General features: G+C 47.9%; 1 protein-coding gene across 1 annotated transcript; it reads right to left on the reverse strand.

Moving 5' to 3' along the window:
- Nucleotides 1–351: 351 nt before the first annotated feature.
- Nucleotides 352–7,895, reverse strand: PSMG4 (proteasome assembly chaperone 4). Its single transcript, XM_053603060.1, has 3 exons — nt 7,598–7,895; nt 4,084–4,159; nt 352–547 (listed from the first exon to the last, which is right to left on the reverse strand). The coding sequence occupies exons 1-3, from the start codon at nt 7,769–7,771 to the stop codon at nt 426–428; spliced, it is 372 nt and encodes a 123-aa protein (XP_053459035.1). The 5' UTR covers nt 7,772–7,895; the 3' UTR covers nt 352–425.
- Nucleotides 7,896–20,831: the final 12,936 nt, after the last annotated feature.

A 20,831-nucleotide genomic window follows, 5' to 3' on the forward strand; every position in this document is an offset into this window, starting at 1 on the left:
AATGGGAAAAAGATAAATACATCAATTCACAAGACAGAAGCCTCAGGAACACCTAAGTAAACCTAAGGCATATTTATGAAGACTTATTGCCTTAATTCTAATTGGGAACATACATAACAGAGTCGTGACTGATTTGATCTCTTGAATTATTAGATGATAGTCTTCGACCCCAACAAAATCCCACTTCCATCCCTTTTCTCTATCACTGACAGCCAAATGAGAGCAGGCATACTGCCCACAAGGCTCTCTTCCTTCCCCAGGTCCTTCAACATGAGCCTTTTGGCCCAGTGCTGAGAAGGAAAGCTCCTAAGATTAACCCTTTACATACAAAAATGTGAACACAACATGATGGCAAAATGAAATCCAATCCCTTTATTTAAATGTACATTGTACATAAGTTACAAATTCGCACTTCTGCCACTCAGCTAGAACTTTTCCGGAAAAGTCTCCATTTCTTCCTTGATCCTGTTTTCTACAAGTAATGCGAAGTTACTGTCTGTGTTTTGAAGGTTATAGCTGACAAACACCTGTTTGTTGGTCTTCCTGGCTAAAAAGAGAGAACACATTGACAGCCATGATTGAGATACTGCAGGTCCTATGTTTTCCACACCTGCCTATGGCCGGGAAATGCCTGGAAAAAAAGAGAAGGGGGTTGTAGGGAGAGAAGAACATTCCAGTTTTTAACTGTCCTAAGACAGCTGCTGACCTCTCACAGTCACCAGAAAAGTCGTTCCTAAATATGGTCTCCATAGCAGTAGCACCCCCTGGACCTGGTTAGAGACCCCAAGGTCCCACTCCAGACCTCCTAAATCAGAAAGTCAGGTTTGGGCAGCGATCTGTGTTAAGCCCTCCAGGTGACCCACACATCAATGTCTGATAGCTGATGCTCTATATAGAGGAGTTTTTTGGTGTATTCTTTATTAACTTGTAAAAACACGACATTATTTAAAATAAAACATTAAAGTTCTCCTCTACCGATTCCACTTCCCTCCCAAAGGTAATCCCATATTTCTATGTATTTACATATATAATATACACCTGTATATACATGCTATATATATAAATACAGATGCTATAAATATATACACGTGATTTTCTGATATTGAATTAAGTTTTAGCCCCTTTCTATAGAACCTATAATAAACAGTTGATGTGCACCGGTCAAAGTGCAAAAATCAAGCAGAGTTATATGCCCAGAATTTGAAAGACAATGCGGTATCCTGAAGGGGGCAGAAAGCGCGCCACCCCACCCCCACGCATCCCAGGGCAGGTGCTGAAACCCCTCCTCATGTACAGAGGGACTATGCCCACCAGCATCACAGGACCATAATGGCCTCATCACCAAAAGACAGAAGGGCAGTCGGTAAGGCTGAGCCACCTGCCCCATCAGTAGAGGATGGTTGAGAACACAGTCACTGCATTCCATCCAGGTGACAGTTACGTCCTTTTGGTTGCTGCTATCTTACCTGCAGTCCCAGCAGGAACCAAAGGAGGCAGTATGGCGGGAGGGAACAGGCCTGGCCCCAGGACCTGCTATGGCCTGGAAACCTCTCTGGGCTTCATTTGTAAATGGAGAAAGGGTAGATGTCAAGATCTCAAAGATCTGTTTTTCAGCTGTATAAGGCTGTCTGATTTTCAGGGCCAGAAGAGATCTTGGACATTATCTGATTGCCCTCTTTATAGCTTACACGTCCATGGAAAAGGTGAGATAAGGATGAGCCCAGCCTCTGCCTTGAGGACAGCTGCCTCAATAAAGCTGTTTAAAATTTTTAAAAAGTGAACAGAAGCAGCAGTTCAATTATCCTAAGAGCCAGTGTTTAAACAGCTTACAGTACTTAGCACAGAGCCTCCCACCAGTTTTCTGGGCAATGTGCACCCAAGGTGGATAGCAATGCTGAGACAGGAATCCACTCAGCCTTGCAAGGAGCAGGGAGCCTCTATAGGTTTTCCCAATTGGCAACACATCAATCTTATTTTCAGGGTGCATGAGGCAGTCTGGGATTTAGGGGTGGGGAATCTGCAGCCTGAAGGACACCTGAGGGCCTTCCAGATCCCCAAGTGCAGCCCCTTAATTACAGCCTCTTTATTAAAAGGATCTGTTCTATAAAATTTGGATTCAGTCAAAAGGTTGCACTCAAGGATCCAGAAGGCCACTGTGGCCCCAAGGCTGTTCCCCACCCCCAGAGGAGCCTGTCAAGTCACACTCTGCCCTTATGAGGGCCAGACAAGTCTCCTCTCCCCGCAAGAGGACCCACCACAATTCCAATTGCTCTAATTGCTATGACAGGACTTCCAGGGAACAAAGCCACGTCTGCCAGCATCAGCCCCCACAGACCCAGCTGTGGCCTCCAGAGCCACATCAGTCCAGTCCCCTCATTCACACCAAAGCCTGCACTGCTCTCAGGGCTGCTCAGAACCCCCCAGGGTTTCCCTTTTTTCCTACTTGCTTTCATCTTCTGCCTAAGACACGGTTTCAGGACACCTCTCCCTTTTCACTATGATACATGCATTTTCAACTGGAGGGCCCAGACCCAGGCTGGAGACAACTGGCACAGCACAGGACTTCACTGGTTGTGCATTGCTGGTCCCTTTGGAGATGCAGGCAGCCACCTTTTGCCACTAACTTCAGGCTATGGAGAACCCTTCACCTTCTGCATACAAACTGGTATTAGGCCTCCAGATATTCTGGAGGTTAATGGTATAAACCTTACTAATGACACACCAGATGAGCTCCCACCATCCTTCCCTACCAGAGTCTGTCTCAGCAAGCCCACCCTCCTTTTCTGCCTCTATAAACATGGACACCTTCCTGCATCTTTATCTGTTGTATATAACAGATTACTGTGTACCAGGCATAGGCACACAGTAATCTGTTATATACAAGCAGATTACCCCTTACACACTGACAAACACACGGTGAGAATCATGTATTCTCAACTTAGAAACAAAAGAGCATCGTGTCTCAACTTACTTTCATGTGGTTCAAAAAAAAAAAGTGATATAAACACAAAGAGGAAAGAAACTGGAAAATCTGGGTGAAGGCTAAACAGGAATACTTCTTTTCAACTTTTCTATAAGTTTAAAATTATTTCCTAATAAAAAGTTACCAAGAATAACTTACTAGTCAAGCATCTCTAACTCCAGTATAGAGAAAAAGCACCCTGCAAGTTGTTAAAATGCTGACCTCTGCCTTCCCATCTGACCTCTACGCATAGATGTGGGTGCAGTGAGTTCGGAGCAGTCTGCTGGTGAAAACCGGCCCTGCCTCCCATGCTGGCAGGTCCTCCTCTGCCATGTGCTGTGCTGTTCATGTGAGTGTACCTCACTATGCCTGGGACAAAGATTCCTACTTGTCAGGGATCTGGTACCTCCCCTGCCCAGGATGCAGAAGGGCTCCATGACTGACTCCAGAACTGAAGCAGCTGGAACCGCTGGAGAACAGGACTGAGCAGGAAAACAGGGCTGCCTTCCTGCTCATGGTCTTGGGGCATCCAGATACCGGCCACAAGCTCTTGGAGCTGGAGATGACAGAACACATGCCATACTTACCTGGCTTACCTGGGTATTTACAGAAGTGTGTACTGACGTGTGAGAAAAGTGGAGCCTTCAATGTCATGGTCTTTGCTTAACCCCTCGATCTACACCACACTCACAGGCCAGGCTGATCTCCCCTCCAATCCCTGAAGGGTGTCACACTGCGAGTGAAGGGCTGTCCTTCCCATGCAGTGGTGACACCTGCTCCATAGGGTTCACCAACTTCCCTGGGAGGCTACCATGGGGTGCTGTGGGAATCACTCATTCTTTCTTCCCATGAGGAGGTGATGCACTTATGGAAGGAAATAAGTCAGCACATGGGCTCCAAGACAAAGATAGCCAACAGTGACATGGAAATCCCTTGGGAATGTCCTGGCTCTGAGACAGTGGTGGTGGCAGGTGAGCACAGATGTGCCCCTGTAAAGATACAGTGTGTCCAGGTGTGTGCAGTAATGAGGTAATTGCACTTAATATAAAGTCTTTGCTTCAGAAGTGACCTACTTCATGAATCCAGAAAAGTAGGGCTCCCTGGCTGGCCACAGTACGTACCTAGGCGCTGGGCAAGGCCAGTGGAGGTCGTGTCAGAAGTGTCTCCAAGGAGTGAGGTGGACACAGGGATGGAGTCCTAAAAAAAAACAAAAGCAAAAACAAAAAGTACGCTGCAGCTTCTCCACCTGGAGTGGGCCAGCCACTCTCCGGGCATCTGATTCTTCATGAAGGTGGCAATAGCAGGTCCTAAGAGGGCAGACATAGGTACTGAAGGGAAGAGGGGCTGCCATCAGTCAATAGCCAAGCAGGTGGCCCCCCACATGTATGGCTGGAGCAGACAAAGAGAAGTCACCTGACGCTGGATCCACAGTGCTGTTAGTAACTTCTAAGGTTGATTTCCCATAAAGGGTTCATCTATTGTCCAAAACTCCCAAGCATGCTGAAGGGCAACATTACAACCAAGAGGGACACAAACAAGATCATTACAGCCACAGAAAAAGAAAACAAATCCTAGGGTCTGTCTGCTAAGGGCCTGGGGGCCCACAGAGGCAACAACTAGGCAAGATGCCTAATCTCCTCATCTCAGCCTGGGAGAGAACACGCGGCTCCAGTGTAGCTGCAGGCTCATCTGGGTGCTTTAAGGTCAAGTGCCCTGTGACTTTGAGAAAGGGCAGCAGTGGCCAGCAACGAAATAGTGAAAACAATAATTTCTGAGTACATTTGGCCAATCTCAATTTAGACAAAAAGCAATAAAATGAAACCAGCAGTATAAATGATCTTAAGATAAATGTGGCCCTTTTTAAGAGAGATGAATAGAACCTTCTCTAAAGAAGACAGACGAATGGCTAGCAAACATATGAAGAAACGTTCATCATCCCTAATTATTAGAGAAATGCAAATCAAAACCACCCTGAGATACCACCTAACCCCAGTGAGAATGGCTCACATCACAAAATCTCAAAACTGCAGATGCTGGCGTGGATGTGGAGAGAAAGGAACACTTTTACACTGCTGGTGGGACTGCAAACTAATACAATCTTTTTGGAAAGAAGTATGGAGAACCCTCAAAGAACTCAAGCTAGACCTCCCATTTGATCCTACAATCCCATTACTGGGCATCTACGCAGAAGGAAGAAAATCATTTTACCATAAGGATACTTGCACTAGACTGTTTATCCCAGCTCAATTTACAAAATGTGGAAACAGCCTAAATGCCCACCAACCCAGGAATCAATTAACAAGCTGTGGTATATATACACCATGAAATATTATTCAGCCACTTAAAAAGATGGAGACCTTACATCCCTTGTATTAACCTGGATGGAAGTGGAACACATTATTGTTAGTAAAGCATCACAAGAATGGAGAAGCATGAATCCTATGTACTCAATTTTGATATGAGGACAATTAATGACCTAGTACACGGTGGGGGGTGGGGAAAGGGGAGAGCAGAGAGAGAGAGAAGGAGAGAGGGGTGGGGAAAGGAAGAGCAGAGAGAGGGAAGGACGGAGGGGGTGGAAGAAGAGAAGAGCAGAGAGAGGGAAGGAGGGAGGGCGGATATCAGTGTGTGACACACCTTTTTAGGGTCAAGAGCACAATTTTAAGAGGGACTATACCTAACAAATGCAATCAGTGTAACCTTGTTTCTTGTACCCTCAATGAATCTCCAACGATAAAAAAAAACTTTCAAAAAATACAAAAATAAAAATAAATGTGGCCCTTTTGAAATTTGGAAGTAATCTTACTCCCAGTTACTTTGAAAGTGATGGCTCATGCCTGTAATCCTGGCACTCTGGGAGGCCAAGGTGAGTGGATTGCCTGAGCCCAGGAGTTTGAGCAAGACATCTCTAAAAAAATAGCCAATGTTGTATGTATGTATGTGTGTGTGTGGTGGGCACCTGTAGTCCCACCTATTTGGGAGGCTGAGAAATGAGAATCACTTGACCTCAAGACTTTGAGGTTGCTGTGAGCAGCTATGATGGCATGGCACTCTACCGAGGGCCACAAAGTAAAACACCATCTCAAAAAACTAAAAATAAATAAATAAAAAGGCCTAAAAAGAAAGACACCCACTAATTTGTAATATGGCCTGAATTGCTTTTATCAAAATAGCAGACTTCTAGGAGAAACAGCCTGGTACAGGGGCCAGGAGTCTTGGGAAGTGGCAAGGTTTATAGAAGGATAGAGGCTCTGGGGTTTGCTCTCCTCCCACTCTGCTGGGGGACAGCAGTGAACTCAACACAAGCCTGCTGTGTGCTGAAGAGACCAAAGGGACTGACTGCTCCTCACCTCCTAAGAGGGTTCAAAGCCACTTCTAGGCAAGACAGAATTTGTTCAAGTCTACAAAAGATAGGAGATCAAAAAACACAGGAGAAAGATGAAAGCATTAACTGCATGCTTTTTTGTATGCTAATTCATGAACCTGCTACTTACAGATTCTGAGTTCAACGGTCAGCTACACAGTCACAGTATTTACAGATAAACCTCCTGGAAAAAGAAAATCCACCTTACCAAGGTTACCTTTTCCACCAAAAATAGAATTTTAAGCCCCATAATGTTACCCTTCTTAATAGTTCATTACTTCCCAAATCACACTAGACTCTGGCCTCCCCTAAGACACATACCCAGATGATTCATCTACAAACCAAGGACCACCAAGTACTGCCAACAACTATCAGAACTGAGAGCGAGGGATGGAAAGGTTTCTTCACCTTCAGGGCCTCCAGAAGGTACCAACCCAGCTGACACCTTAAATTCAGACTTTAGAGAATTGTAAGAGAATAAATCTCTGTTGTTTTAAGCCACCCGGTTTGTGGCACTTTGTTACAGCAGCTCTGGGAAACTAATCCACGTTGCAAAGGGGGAAGCAGTAAGGGGAGCGATGATAACGTTGCAGGCCTGGGCCAGGGTAGCAGGGGAAGGGGTGAGGAGATTCGGATTCCCGATCAGTGCCTACAGATTTGCTGACATTAGGCACGTGAAGCCTGGGAGAGAGGAATTGAGGATGACTATGAGATTCTGACCCTGAGCAACCAGGAGGACGGAGGTGTCACTACAGAGATGGGCTGGCTGTGGAGGGCTGTTGGGGGAGAAATAAAGAGTCTAGTTCCGAACATGCCTACTGAAAGATGCCGGGCAGGCATTTACGCTCAGACGCGGGAGTTCCAAGTTCTGAAAAAGCTGTCTGTACTGGAGGTGTAAATAAACACTGGTGTGGTCAGGACAGACACGGCACGAAAGCTAAGAGGTGGATGGCGTCCCCCAGCGTGCGAGTGTCACAAGAAGAGACCCCAGGACCCTCCAACATACACAGACCAGGAAGAAGCGGGGGAAGGGGCGGATCCGGCGCAGGATGGGGGCCGAGCTCGGGGCCCGCCTGGCCACACAGAGCTCACCCTGGTGGCGCAGGGGTCGAGCCGGAGGTTCCCTGAGACATCACAGGAAGGAGTCCGGGGAGTGCCATGGGCCCAGGAGATACCAGAGGATCCCAGCGCGCGCCTGAGGCCCCTCCGGCACCCCGCGGTCCAGTCCCCTCGAGCCCACCCCATTCCGCTGGGCCCCGACGAGCACTCACATAGCGGCTGCACATGGCCACGGCGAGGTTGCGCAGGTGCGGCGTGGCTCCCACCCACAGGAAGAGCGAGTCCGTCAGCCGCATGACGTGGAAGTGGACCAGCTGCTCCCACAGCCTAGCACTGAAGTTGTGCAAGGAGACGTCCCCTGGCGCAGCAGCCAACGCCCCCTCCATGCCGCGGGGCCAGCCCCCAGCTCACCACGCCGGCCGGGGTCCCAGCAGCTGCCGGCCCGGCCAGACCCGAGCGAGCGAGCGCCGAGAGGCCGAGCGCGCCTTCGCTTTCGGTTTCGGCAGGAGGGGCGGGGCCGGCTGCAGGCCCGCCGCGCGATGTAGGTGGAGCCTGGTCTCGCGCGCCTGGCCGGTCCCGCTGCTTTTGCCACCAGCGCTCCAGTAAGTCGCTGGGAGCCTAAAGAAAACCTTCGCTGATTGCGGAGTCTGACGATGACCTCTGGGAGTCCACGGATACCCAGAAGTCGCCCTCTCTTTGTTCCCAACCCCCTCCCTTTGTTTCCTATTATTATTGACGGGGAGCAGTAACCGGCTGAAGCTAACCGCTGCGTCTTCCCAAGCGGTGACTTGTCGCCCTACAAAGATGTTCGCTTTTAAATGGTTCCTTAAGGTCTCTGAGAAAAGCCAGTCTCTGGCATTCCATCTCCTGGCAGCCTTTTAACTCCAGCGTACACATACCTAGCCTTAATGAAATACGGTAAGGCTTTTTTGGAGAAAGCCTTTTAAAAGGAAAATGAGGCTCGGCGCCTGTGGCTCATGCGGCTAAGGCGCCAGCCACATACACCTGAGCTGACGGGTTGGAATCCAGCCCGGGCCTGCCAATGACTGTTGCAACCAAAAAATAGCCAGGCGTTGTGGCAGGTGCCTGTAGTCCTAGCTACTTGGGAGGCAGAGGCAAGAGAATGGGTTGAGCCCAGGAGTTGGAGGTTGCTGTGAGCTGTAATGTCACAGCACTCTACCCAGAGCGACAGCTTGAGGCTCTGTCTCAAAAAAAAAAAAAAAAAAGGAAAAGGAGTGGACTAAGTTAGGATGGGCAGACACTCTATTGGACCCGGACCCCCCAGCCAACCCCCAGCTGCGATTACATACAAGCATGGGCGCTTGCTCTCTCTGAGACTCAATTTCTCACCTGCAAAGTGAAGATAAGAATGAGTATCTTTCAGAGATGTGGAAAGAATTATGAGAGATTACATGGGAAACACCAGGAATCATCCCCTTATCATCCTTCCTCAGGGATCCTTTAATTTTAATCACTTTGAGACACTACAAAGTTGAAATAAGGAAGATTTTGGTGGTTTAAGAGAGAATGTGGTAAAGGCAGAGTTCATTTCTTCAGATTCTGTTACATTTTAGCTGACTTTGAGGATTTAAGTCAACTATAAGAGGTCTGTTTTTTAAATCTCTAATAGACCTAAGTTGACTAAATTAAAATGTAAGCGGGTATTTTTATAGTTTTGTTCTATTTTCTAACTACCAATAATTCAATAATATCGTTAATTTTCAGGTCAATATTTTAAAAGCTTTATTAAAGTATAGTTAATAATAATAGCTACACATTTAAAGTGTACAAATTGGAGTTTCGACATGTGTATAGTGTGTGACACTGTTGTTACAGTCAAGATGGTGAACATATCCAATATCCCCTCCCTTCATAATGTTAATGGAAAAACCAAACCCTGTAAGATATTTTAAAGAGGTTTATTCTTAGCCAATATGGGTGACCACAGCCTAGGGTAAATGTAAACACAAGAATCCTTGAGCTAGTAGTCAGATTACAATTAGGTTTTATAAAGAATAAAAATAGGGTCCAATGAAGATAAGGGTTTGAGAAAAGGGTAAGGAGTTGGGAGACTCAAGCCTGATCACCTGTTTTCATTGTAAAGCCCGAGCAAGGTCATCTGCTGAACTTGAGCTTGGTCAGGGTCAGGGCGAGGAGGTTCAGGGAAGTAAAATGTTTCAGAGGTCTCCCATAACATCACCTAAGTCAGCCAAAGAGGTGGGGGGATGGTCTAGGCCTTGGGACCCTCTGGCCACATTACCTACTCTACACCGCCCAGAAGCTGCTGCCCACTGAGGGTACAACTGAAGTGCCTGCTTAGAGATGATATGTGTAAGGATGGGAGTCATCCCCCAAGCCTCTGTGTTCACCATGAATTGAAGGATTTTCTCTGGTACTAGTCCCCAGTGAGTAGACTCATTCAGGGAGGGAAACAGGAGTGGAAGCAGAAATGGCCCCACTAGCCATTGCTCCTAGTGGCCCATTGTTCCCCCGACCTGCACTGTGGACTGCAGGATCAGAGATCCCATTTCCCAGAGAGAGAACACACCCACTGAGAAAGCAAGAGTCCCACTGAGCAATAACCTGTGGCTGCCACTGGGCATTTTGGGCTCTTTGTTTCCAGAGCCTGAGAACTAAGAAGTCACCATCCTGGTAGGGGAAATTTGCCCTGGTCTTCAGGAGGAGATTAGGCTGTTGGGGCCAGGGAGGGAAATGTCTAGCATCCAGGTGATCTAGTTGGGTGTCATTAGGTACTTCTTTGCCCCAAGTAAATGGAAGAAACAGCAACTCCAGCCAAAGAAGGGCAGATTCCTCTTTCTAGGAAAAAAAAAAATGTTGCCCAAGTGCTGTGAGCAGGGAGCCTGGGAGCATCATCCCCTATAGGGATTGGTTTAGCTGCTAAAAACTGCCTTAGCTCAGGGTCCTTCATGAAAGGTTTTCTGGTAGGGGCAAATAATAAAGACCCCACCATTTGGTCTAATGCGGTCAACTCTAATAGCCACTTAGCTCTAGAGCTCAGTGCAGTCAGCTGAGGCTTTGGGGTCTGCATGGCAACTGTCCTCCTCTCCCCCAGCCCTGCCCCCTTTCCCTCCCAGTCCAAGGGTACTCCTCAGTAAATATAATAAGTATTCAGAATAAACTTTCTCTGATTTGCTTTCTGGAGCACCTGAGCTGGGTCAGTCACCTTCTGTGGCCTATTCTGATCCAGTTTGTGCATCCCTGTACACTTTCGTCTGTGGCCTGATTTCACTCATCAACTGTTTTCCAAAGTGAGAACCCACAGCCAGTGTTGCTGTCACAGCCACAGGCACACCCTGCTATTCTACAACCCCTGCCCACCCCCACCCCCCCACCAGCTTCCCCTCTCCCAGTCCTGCCCCAGGGCCTGCTTGCCTTTCTGTATCCCTACAGTGGTGAATGAACCAGACCCAAACCATAAACGTGGGAATCTTTGCTGGCTCTCCCACACCCCTCCCCGTCTGTACTGCCACAGCCACAGCCACACCTCCCCTGCCCCTGTCTGCACTGCTGCCATAGCATTCTGACCAGTTTCCTTGCTTCTTGTTTCACTGGCTTCCACTTTGTCTTTCTCACTCACTGTTGCCTGAAAGATCTATCAAATCGATAAATCTGATCATGCTATGCCTTCTAATAAAAATTCTTTAGTGATGTCTAGCCCAAACACCCCTGCAGACACACAGGGCCCCTCAGGCAGCCACTGGTCCCCTTCAGGTCTGCCCCTTCCCTCTCCTCCTGGCTTTACACTCAGGTGGTGCTCAACCTCAAGAGGCAGCCAGAGGCCCCCATGGTTCCTCTGGGCCTGAGCCTGCCCCATATTTACCTGCCTGAGAGACTCCTTTTCAATTCACCCCAACACCAACCTTTAGGGAAGCCTTCCCTGGCTCCAGGCGACATGGCTATGTCTTCACCTGGCCAGGATTTTCACCTCTCATAGAACCATAATTATAAATAAAGGTCCTCTCACATGCCATCTGCCCTCTCAGGAAGAGCCTAAGGTTAGCAACTACGGGTCTTTCAGCTTCCCTGCCGCATGCAGCCTTGGATTCTTTGTCTCAGGCATGAAGTAAAATACCAATTGATCATTTGAGTAAGAGCACACATGGCCTTAGAATCTACCTCCAGCTCCACCACTAATTAGCTCTATTCTAGATCTCTGTTACCTTAGCTGTAAATTGAGAACATGGGCTTAGATTGTCTCCAAGGCCCCTTGCAGAGCTACATACAGCCCGCTTAATATCAGATAAGAGCCAGGAGCAGGTAGATGTCATTCTACAGGGAGCCGCTGGGTGGCAGGCGGGAGACAGCAGACCAGGAGCAGAGTCACTTTTGCTTTTAGTCCTGGTTTCTTGCTCTTAACCAGAGCCCTGGGTCCGGGAGGGTCTTTTCTCTAGGCTCCGCCATTGCAGAATACACATGAACTAGCAAGTCCTGTTCCCAGGGGAAGTCGACAGCCCACAAATACAAAACCACCAGACTGCAGAAGATGGAAGAAGAGTTTAAAGAAAAAAGGCAAGCTGGCCTTGGGTGTTTTGATTCATCCTTTCTTTTGGCCACCAGTGTGGATTGTGGTGTGAAGTTCATAGGAACCGAGATTTACAGGACTTTAGATGATAGATAAGAAAACTGCTCTGTGGGGAGAGGGAGGGGAGGGAGGGGGAGGATGGGAGGAGGGAGGGTGATTGGTGGGATTACACCTGTGGTGCATCTTACAAGGGTACATGTGAAACTCAGTAAATGTAGAATATAAATGTCTTAACACAATAACTAAGAAAATGCCAGGAAGGCTATGTTAACCAATGTGTTGAAAATGTGTCAAACTGGGGCGGCGCCTGTGGCTCAGTGAGTAGGTGCGCCAGCCCCATATACAGAGGGTGGAGAGTTCAAACCCAGCCCCAGCCAAAATGCAACAAAAAAATAGCCGGGCGTTGTGGAGGGCGCCTGTAGTCCCAGCTGCTTGGGAGGCTGAGGCAGAGAATCGCTTAAGCCCAAGAGTTTGAGGTTGCTGTGAGCCATGTGATGTCATGGCACTCTACAGAGGGCGGTAAAGTGAGACTCTGTCTCTATAAAAAAAAACAAAAAGAAAGAAAATGTGTCAAACTGTTTATAAAACCAGTGTATGGTGCCCCATGATCGCATTTAATGTACACAGCTATGATTTAATATTAATAAAAAAATAATAAAATTAAAAAAAAGAAAACTGCTCTGTGGGGATGACTCCTGTCACCTTCCTTCCAGGTACAAAAAGGTGAGTTACGTTTATAATGAGGCCATCTGCAGTTGAAGCTGTCCCTGGGGTTATTCCTGGTGCCACAAATGAATCATAAGAACTTCCAAGATGTTGACAGCATCATGGAGTCACTCACATACAAGATCCTTAGGGCTGTACTCCAAGATCAAACCCAAATTTGGTTATATGCCATGGTTGGTAATGTGGTGTTTCAGTTAGTAATAGATGACGTTGTGCTCTGGCAACACTTAAACCCCTGAAATGTCAATACCCTGATGGAACTATTTTATCTCATGCTGAATATGTAGTTTAGGGTGAAAGGAGGGAGGGAGGGGGTGAGGTAGAAGACTCTGCTTCAAATTGTCCCTTGGCATCCAGGCTGACAGTGACCCTTGACATGATGAGTCATAGCCACAGAAGAGGGTGCTGGAGTGTTGGGTTGGCCTTTTTATGTTCTGACTTAGAAGTAACACATGTCATCCACGCATAGCCCATTAGCCAGAAATGGTCACCTGTTACCACCCACCTGCAGTGGGGAGCTGCCCAACATGGGGAGCAGATGGAATGTTTAGGAAACACTACTGTCCCTGCTGCCACAACAAAATTATGATTCAATGTAAATTGCTTCATCTGCCAAGCAGTGGTTCTCCAGATTTTTCATGAGAACACCCTAAGGCCCCCAAGAGATATTGCCCAAAGCTGTATTCACTACTGCAAGTGATCCAACTATTTTAAGTCTTTTCTAATCTTAAGAGTATATGATCATTCACATTCTGCTCCAAATATGTCCCTAACCACCAAACCCACCAAACTATCTGCAACAGAACCTACGTAGTTCCTTTCTGCCCCCATGACTATGCATGACAGGTCTGTGCTCCAATGTGAAGGTAACCCCTCCCCTCAGCTATGAGTTCCCATCTCCTCTCACTTTCTCAAAGACATCACCTAAGTTATTGTTGCCTCTTCCTCCACATCGAGTTTCACATCTCTACTAGACTACTCCTGTTGGACATACTGTTATTTTTCCCATCTTAACAAAATAAAATCCTCCTTTGACTCCACATTCACTCGGATCACCTTCCGAACACACAAGTGTCTGCTTCCCTCTACAGCAAAACTGGGAAAAGGCTTTCTGCACACTATCTCCAATTCCTCCTTTCCCTTTCTGTCTTGAATTCACTCCTATCAGTTTCCTTTCCCACATGTCACTTAACTGTTCCCACCAAGGTCACAATGCCCTCCTGGTGTCAAAGCCTGTGGCCTCATCTCAGTCCTTTCCTTGCTTGGTGGGCAGCATCGGATTTGCAGGACACTTCTCTGTCCTGGTGCTGTGGACCCCTCCTCAGACTCCTCAGCTGGCTCTTGGTCATAGCCCTGCCTCTGCTGTGGAAGGGCCCAGTGTCCCTGTTCTCCCTGCAGGGGGGTCTGCCTAGCCCATGGCTGACTTCCTTCTGTTCACTGGTGCCTCCCAGCTTGTGTCTCTGGAGCCAACCGCCTTCCTGAACGCCAGTGCACACAATTAGCTGCCTAGTGGCATCTCCATTTGAATCTGCTAGAAACTTTCAACTTGTGGGGAGGCAAGTCCCCACCAACTCTGCTTTCCCACAGCCTTCCCTGTCCCTGAACATGGCACCTGCATTCTTCTAGGTGTTCAGCCCAACAGCCTCAGAGTCTTCCTGAACTCCTGGGTCCAGCTGTCCCCCACACTCTTTCCAAGTACAGACAAAACACTTTGGCCAGCAGCCATTGGCATTTTCTAGCACACAAAAGAAGAACCCCTGCCCAAGTTCTGATGTCATTCAGCTCTGGGGCAAAAGGATAAATAAGAGAATCTTATCTGTTTGATCCAGAGGGAAAAAGCTTAAAGTGGATGGAGACAAGTTAAACCTTGAATCACTGTGATTCATCGGCAGACTCAACCTCAATGAGATTTTTTCTATAATTCTTCTTAAAACGTTAATACAGTTTTCCTAACCAAGGAGGCCTTAGTACAGCCCTGCCCTACCCAGAGGACAGCTCGGACTGTTAGACTCTGGGCACCCCTCCAAGGGGCATGGAAGAACCACCCCCTCCTCACTCCACCCGACCCCTGCTGCTGCAGAGCTAGGATGGCAGGAGCCCAAATTCTACCCTCCCCTCCCGAACAGCTCTGAATGAACCACAGTGATGAATAAAGATTCCTCCCCAGTCAGGCTGGGCCTGGAGGGCAGCCCAGCTTTCTACCCACTCACTCGTTTAGGAAAGGGCAGCAACATTATCTGCAGAGTGAGTGTAGCAAAGCTCTAAAGGGGGTTCCAGCATTAGTGTGGCTGAGCGGTTGGTCTTCACCTTGAAAACCCTGCCCCTACTTTAGCAGCTTTCCCAGCCATCGAGGACTGGATTGTATCTCCACGCATAGACAACCTGTTGCAAAGCCTAGACCTACAGACACAAAATGATGTTCAGCAACAGAGAGCAAGGCATGAGACACCGCACGCTTCAGGGATCCGAGCAGGCTAGGCCAGGGAAGGTGGGGTGCCAGTTAATTAGGCCAGAAGAAGGGAATAGGGTGCCCTGGGCATAAAGAAACAGGTGTGAGCAGAGTCCTTGGCAGCATGGGAAGCTTGGGGATGGGGGTGGGGTGGGTAAAGTCGTTGCATAATTGAAGAAAGACATACAAATCCCAGGGAGGAGGTGCCAAGACTCACATTTTCAAACAAGGAAATGAGCACTGGGAGGAAAGATAGGTACCCACAGGAACTGAACTGTTGAGGGGTAGGGCCTGGATCCACATCCCCCACAGAGCCTCCTCTCTCCCTAGAAGAGTAGGATTTTGAGGGGGATAGAGAGTGTGGACCCACAGGGAGCTATGTGGAGTGTGGTTACCACCTCCCCCAAGTCAGCCCCTGATGGAGCTGGCCACCCTGAGCAGACCTGGCAGGTGGACAGTAGTCCTGGGGCTATATAATCAAAGCCAGAGGGAGTCATCATCTGCCTTCTCTCTCTGGGTTTCTTGTCTATTACCTTGGAATCCCCAAGACAACCCCAAGTTTCAATATTTCAATTAAGTGTAGGTATGAATGTGATTTTATTTAATGTTTTTTCTTTCTTTTTTTTTTTTAAGAGATTGGAGTCTTGCTGTGTCATCCCGGCTGGAGTGCAGTGGTGTGATCATAGCTCACTACAACCTTGAAATCCTGCCTCAAGCAATCCTCCTGTCTCAGCCTCCCTAGTAGCTAGGACTACAGGCCTGCACCCCCACACCCAGATAATTTTTTATAATTTTTTGTAGGGAAGGGGTGTCACTATGCTGCCCAACCTGGTCTTGAATTCCTGGGCTTAATCAATCCTTTCACCGTGGCCTCCCAAGGTGCTGGGATTACAGGCATAAGCCACCATGCCCAGCCTCATTAATGCTTTTTAGCTGAGCCAACTCATCCATATGGGAACAGGGAATCCTTTCCCAGATGGCAGGTACCCCTTATTTGGGTTGGGAAATATGTGGTTGGTTGCACAGATGTGGGATTGAGGAGGGGGTTACCTGCAGGCTGTGCAGCGTACATGTGATGAGGAAGGCTCAGGGAGACTCACCAGAGATAATCAAGACACACTCTGCTGTCCCATGAAAGACGGAAGCCCAAAGCAGTGCCGAGTGGAAAGACCACCTTGTCTTCTGGGTACATCTTTTGGTGTTTGATTAGACTCCTCAGCCTGACTTCAGAGCTTTGTGCCTAGCTACGCATCACGGAGGGTGGCAGGACTAAAGACTGTTTCTCTCCCTCTCCCTTTCTCTCCCTCTTGCTCCCGCTGAGCCCAATCACAGGACGTTGCAGAAGCCGATTCATCTGCAAGGCCCTGCAGGGGGGGAGGGGCAGGTAGGCTGGGTCTTCAGCAAGTAGAGGGGGTTGTTCTGAGAACGCCAAAGCCCTTTTCCCCACATGGCTGCATGAGTCATGGCCTGTCTGCAGGCCCAGCCACAGGACCTTTGGAGTCCCAGCGGACTCTGACCCTCCATCCAGCTGTAGACGGTTCTGTTCTGGGCACAAAGGCAGGCTCCTTTGTGGAGAATGTGGCTGCCTGGGAGGGGCAACTTCTGTCCTTGTTTTTCCTGCCTGGCACTGAAAACAAGCACATTCACCAAATAAATAAAGACTTGGTCAATGAAAGCAGCTGTATTTCAAGGGGAGTCAGAAAGTAAGCCAGGGAATAAATAAAAAGGCCCAGTGACAAAATGGCCATTCATCGGACGCCCTCGGCAAACATTTACTGAAGCATCTGTGTGCCAGGCACTATCCTGGGTGCTAGGAAGACATAATGATGCCCTGACGCGTGGTGGCCCCTTCCTCCCCTGTGCTGGAATGGGGGGGTGGAAGCACACAGCAAGGTTACCATCCACAGTTCCACAGCATGCGAAGGAACCAAGAATGCATGGAATGCACAGGTAAATACGCAGCCATGCACATGAATCTCACAGAAAGAAAGTGGGCAAAAGAAGCAAGACAGAGTGGCACCTGTGGCTCAGTGAGTAGGCACTGGCCCCATATACGGAGGGTGGTGGGTTCAAACCCAGCCCCGACCAAAAAAAAAAAGAAGCAAGACAGACAGAGCACACTGTCAGATTCCATTTCTTTTTTCTTTTTTTTTTTTTTTTGTAGAGACAGAGTCTCACTGTACTGCCCTCGGGTAGAGTGCCATGACGTCACACGGCTCACAGCAACCTCTAACTCTTGGGCTTACGCAATTCTCTTGCCTCAGCCTCCCGAGCAGCTGGGACTACAGGTGCTCGCCACAACGCCCGGCTATTTTTTTGGTTGCAGTTTGACTGGGGCTGGGTTTGAACCCCTACCCCGGGCATATGGGGCTGGTGCCCTACTCACTGAGCCACAGGCACCGCCCCAGATTCCATTTCTATACAGTCCCAATGGCAGCGAGACCAACTAGAGGGTCAGGGATGGAGGGGAGAACCCCTGGGGGTTTTGGAACAGTGGGCATGTTCATGAAAGAATATATTCATGGAGTTGGATGCCTATGGTCTAAGCACTTTTAAAAATCTATATTTGAACAGCTCAAAAATCTATTTATATGTGTCTATGTATGTAGTTGTATGTTGAATTAGAAAGGCCACTTAAGGCAGTTATTTTATACTTGACTTTGACACAGATAATATGCATGTTTCTAAATAATTCTGGCCCCTTCAGCATTCACTCTAACCTATAATGTGTCTATCACCAAAAACATCTTTTTCTTCCTTTTTTTTTTTTTTTTTTGAGACAGGGTCTTACTCTGTCACCCAGGCTAGAGTACAATAGCATTATCGTAGCTCACTGTGATCTCAAACTCCTGGGCTCAAGCCGTCCTCCTGCCACCATGCCCAGCTAATTTTCTACTCAGGCCCCTGAGTAGCTGGGACTACCGTCACCTGCCACCATGCCCAGCTAATTTTTCCATTTTTTGTAGAAATGAGATCTCACTCAGGCTGGTCTCAACCTCCTGGCCTCAATCCTCCCACCTGAGCCCCCCAAAGTGCTAAGATTACAGGAGTGAGTCACTACACCTGGCCAAAAGTATCTTCTTTATAGCTAACCTCACTCTATAAAATGTGTCCATCAAGCCCGTAGAGACAAAGGAAGGCACTGCATTTTATACAGAAGACCGACTTTCAGAAGATGGTTTTCACTTTTGCATGTATATATTGATTTTAAAAACAATTGTTGAACTTCTGCTGTTTGACAGGCACTGGGGATACAAGAAAAAGTAAAGTGACAAAACTCTTTGGCGAAAGAAGTAAACAAGCAAATGGCCACAGTGTGGCAGCAGCAAGTGCTACAAATGAACACAGCGGCTCAGGAGGCTCTCCACTTAGAGACAGAGCAGCCAGGAGGGCTTCCCGGAAGAGGCAAGGACGGAGCCAGGCTGGAGGATTGGGAGGAGTCAGATGGACAAGGTGGGGAGGCAGAGGCCAGGCCCAGGAACTGCAGGGTGACCAGAAGGCAGGAACACAGGCTAGAGCAGATTAGGAGCCAGGAAAGCAAAACAAGGTAAGGAAGGGCAGCAAGTACAGAGCTGAATTCAGCAAAATGCTCCCAGATCCGAAGAAAAACCCTTAGCCAAATATCTGGGGCCACCCACTCATAAGGGCGACCTCATCTCACAAAGGCAGGCAATTTGACCCCTGCCACCACGTGGATGAACCAGGAAGACATTGTGTCATTGCTCAGTGACATAAACCAGTCACAAAAGGACACATGCTGTGTGATTCTACTCATATCATGTCCCTAGAGCCGTCAAATTCACAGAGACAGAAAGTTGAATGGTGGATGCCAGGGGCTGGGGGAGATGAGTGGGGAGTTAGCATTTAACTGGGGCAGTTTCAGTTGGGGAAGGTGAGAAAGTTCTGGAAATGGATAGTGGCCGTGGTTGCACCACACAGTGAATGTAATCAGTTCCACTGAACTGTGCACTTAAAAATGGTTAAGGTAGTAAATATTACACTGTGTATATTTTACCACAATTAAAAAATTTTTTTTTTAATTAAAAAGGCAGCCTTGGCCTAGAAAGTGGATCACCTTGGGCTTGGGTTTAGCCAAGAAGTCCCATCACCCTAATGAGATTCTACACATACTTTGCTGCCCAAACTATGACAGATCCTCCTCCGAGAACCCAAAAGAATTCACAAATTGTTATTGTCTCTACAAAGATCCTGTTTTACAGTTCTTCAATCTTCTGAATCAGATTCATTTCCAAGAGCCCCACTGGGATGTTTCTGAACACTCCTCTCTCAAAGGTACTGCTAAGAACCCACCATCCACACTTCTCAGATCAGTAAGAACTTCAACATAGCAATTGCCAGGTACAAGAGAGACTAAGCCTCTTCCCTATACCACTTCTAGCCTTCTCAGCAACCCTGCAAGGGAGATGTTACTATTTCAAAGATCAGAACTGTTAAGGTACCTGCTGCAGCCCCATGCAGTGGGGTTGAGAAGGGAAACTAGGATCCCTGGCTGAGCACCAGCACTGTACCCACTCATTTCACACAGTTCCATGTACTTACTTTCTTCCGTGGTGACTGCATGGAAATGCAGATTCCACTTTTCAGTCCTCCTAGATTAGCTTCCCCAAACATATTTGTACATAGTTGTATGGTCTCTGCTATGGTCTGAATGTTTGTGTCCCCCTAATTCATACATTGAAAACCTAATGCCCAAGGTAGTGTTATTAAGATGTGGGGCCTTGAGGAGGTGATGAAGGTCATAAGGGCTCTGCCCTTGTGAATGGTATCAGTGCCTTTATAAAAGAGGCTCCACAGAGCTTCCCTCCCCTTCTGCCATGTAAGAACATAGCCAAGAAAGCGCCATCTATGAAGCAGAGATCCCTCACCTGACATCTAATCTGCTAGCACTTTGATCTTGGCCTTGTCAGCCTCCAGAATGGTGAGCAATAAAATCCTGTTGTTTATAAACTACCTAGCCTAAGGTATATTGTTACAGCAGTGTGAACAGACTCAATCCCTCAGCCTGTAATATAACACAGATGCTAATGCTTACCAATCACCAGGCACCAGTCACGTGTTGGGAACAGTGCTGTGAGCTTTAAGTACTCTCGTTAACATTCTGGGGAGGTACTGACAGTCCTTGGTTTCACGGGTCAATTTGCCACTTGTTTTCAATGCTATGCTCTTCCCACTTTGCTCTTCTGCTTTCATTTGTTTAGTCTGAGTTTGTCTTGCAAGTGTATTTAAGGTACTCTGGGTTGAGAGGATGTGACAACAGACCTAACTAGGTCACCAACTGTTTCTCTTATGTCCTTCCCAGCTTGGGCCTTCCGTCTTGGCCTCCTCCAGGGCCTGGTTTCTAGTCCAGCAACAATAACATCAGCCACAAAACACCTCTGAATATTACACACATGTGCCCCAACAGTTTGCTGTCTGATCAAAAGATCTCCAGAGCCTCCCAGGTGCCCCACTTGTCCCTGGCACAAAGCCCATCTGAGGCTGAAGCAAGTTGCTACCTGAATCCTGCCCTCCAGCCAGTCTCTCAGCCGTGAAAATTCTTGCAGCAGAGTGGAAAGGAACCCAAGAGCAGAGGCTGCACCTTCACTGACTCCTCTTTTGTTTTTCCAACTGCATGGCTGAGGGCAGACAAAACAGACTCAAAGTCCTGGTAAAATCTTTAAACTCTAATAACTGTTAGAGGCATCAGCTGAATGATTTATGACCTGAC

Source organism: Nycticebus coucang, chromosome 9, assembly GCF_027406575.1.
Source record: "Nycticebus coucang isolate mNycCou1 chromosome 9, mNycCou1.pri, whole genome shotgun sequence".
NCBI classification, from domain to species: Eukaryota; Metazoa; Chordata; class Mammalia; order Primates; family Lorisidae; genus Nycticebus; species Nycticebus coucang.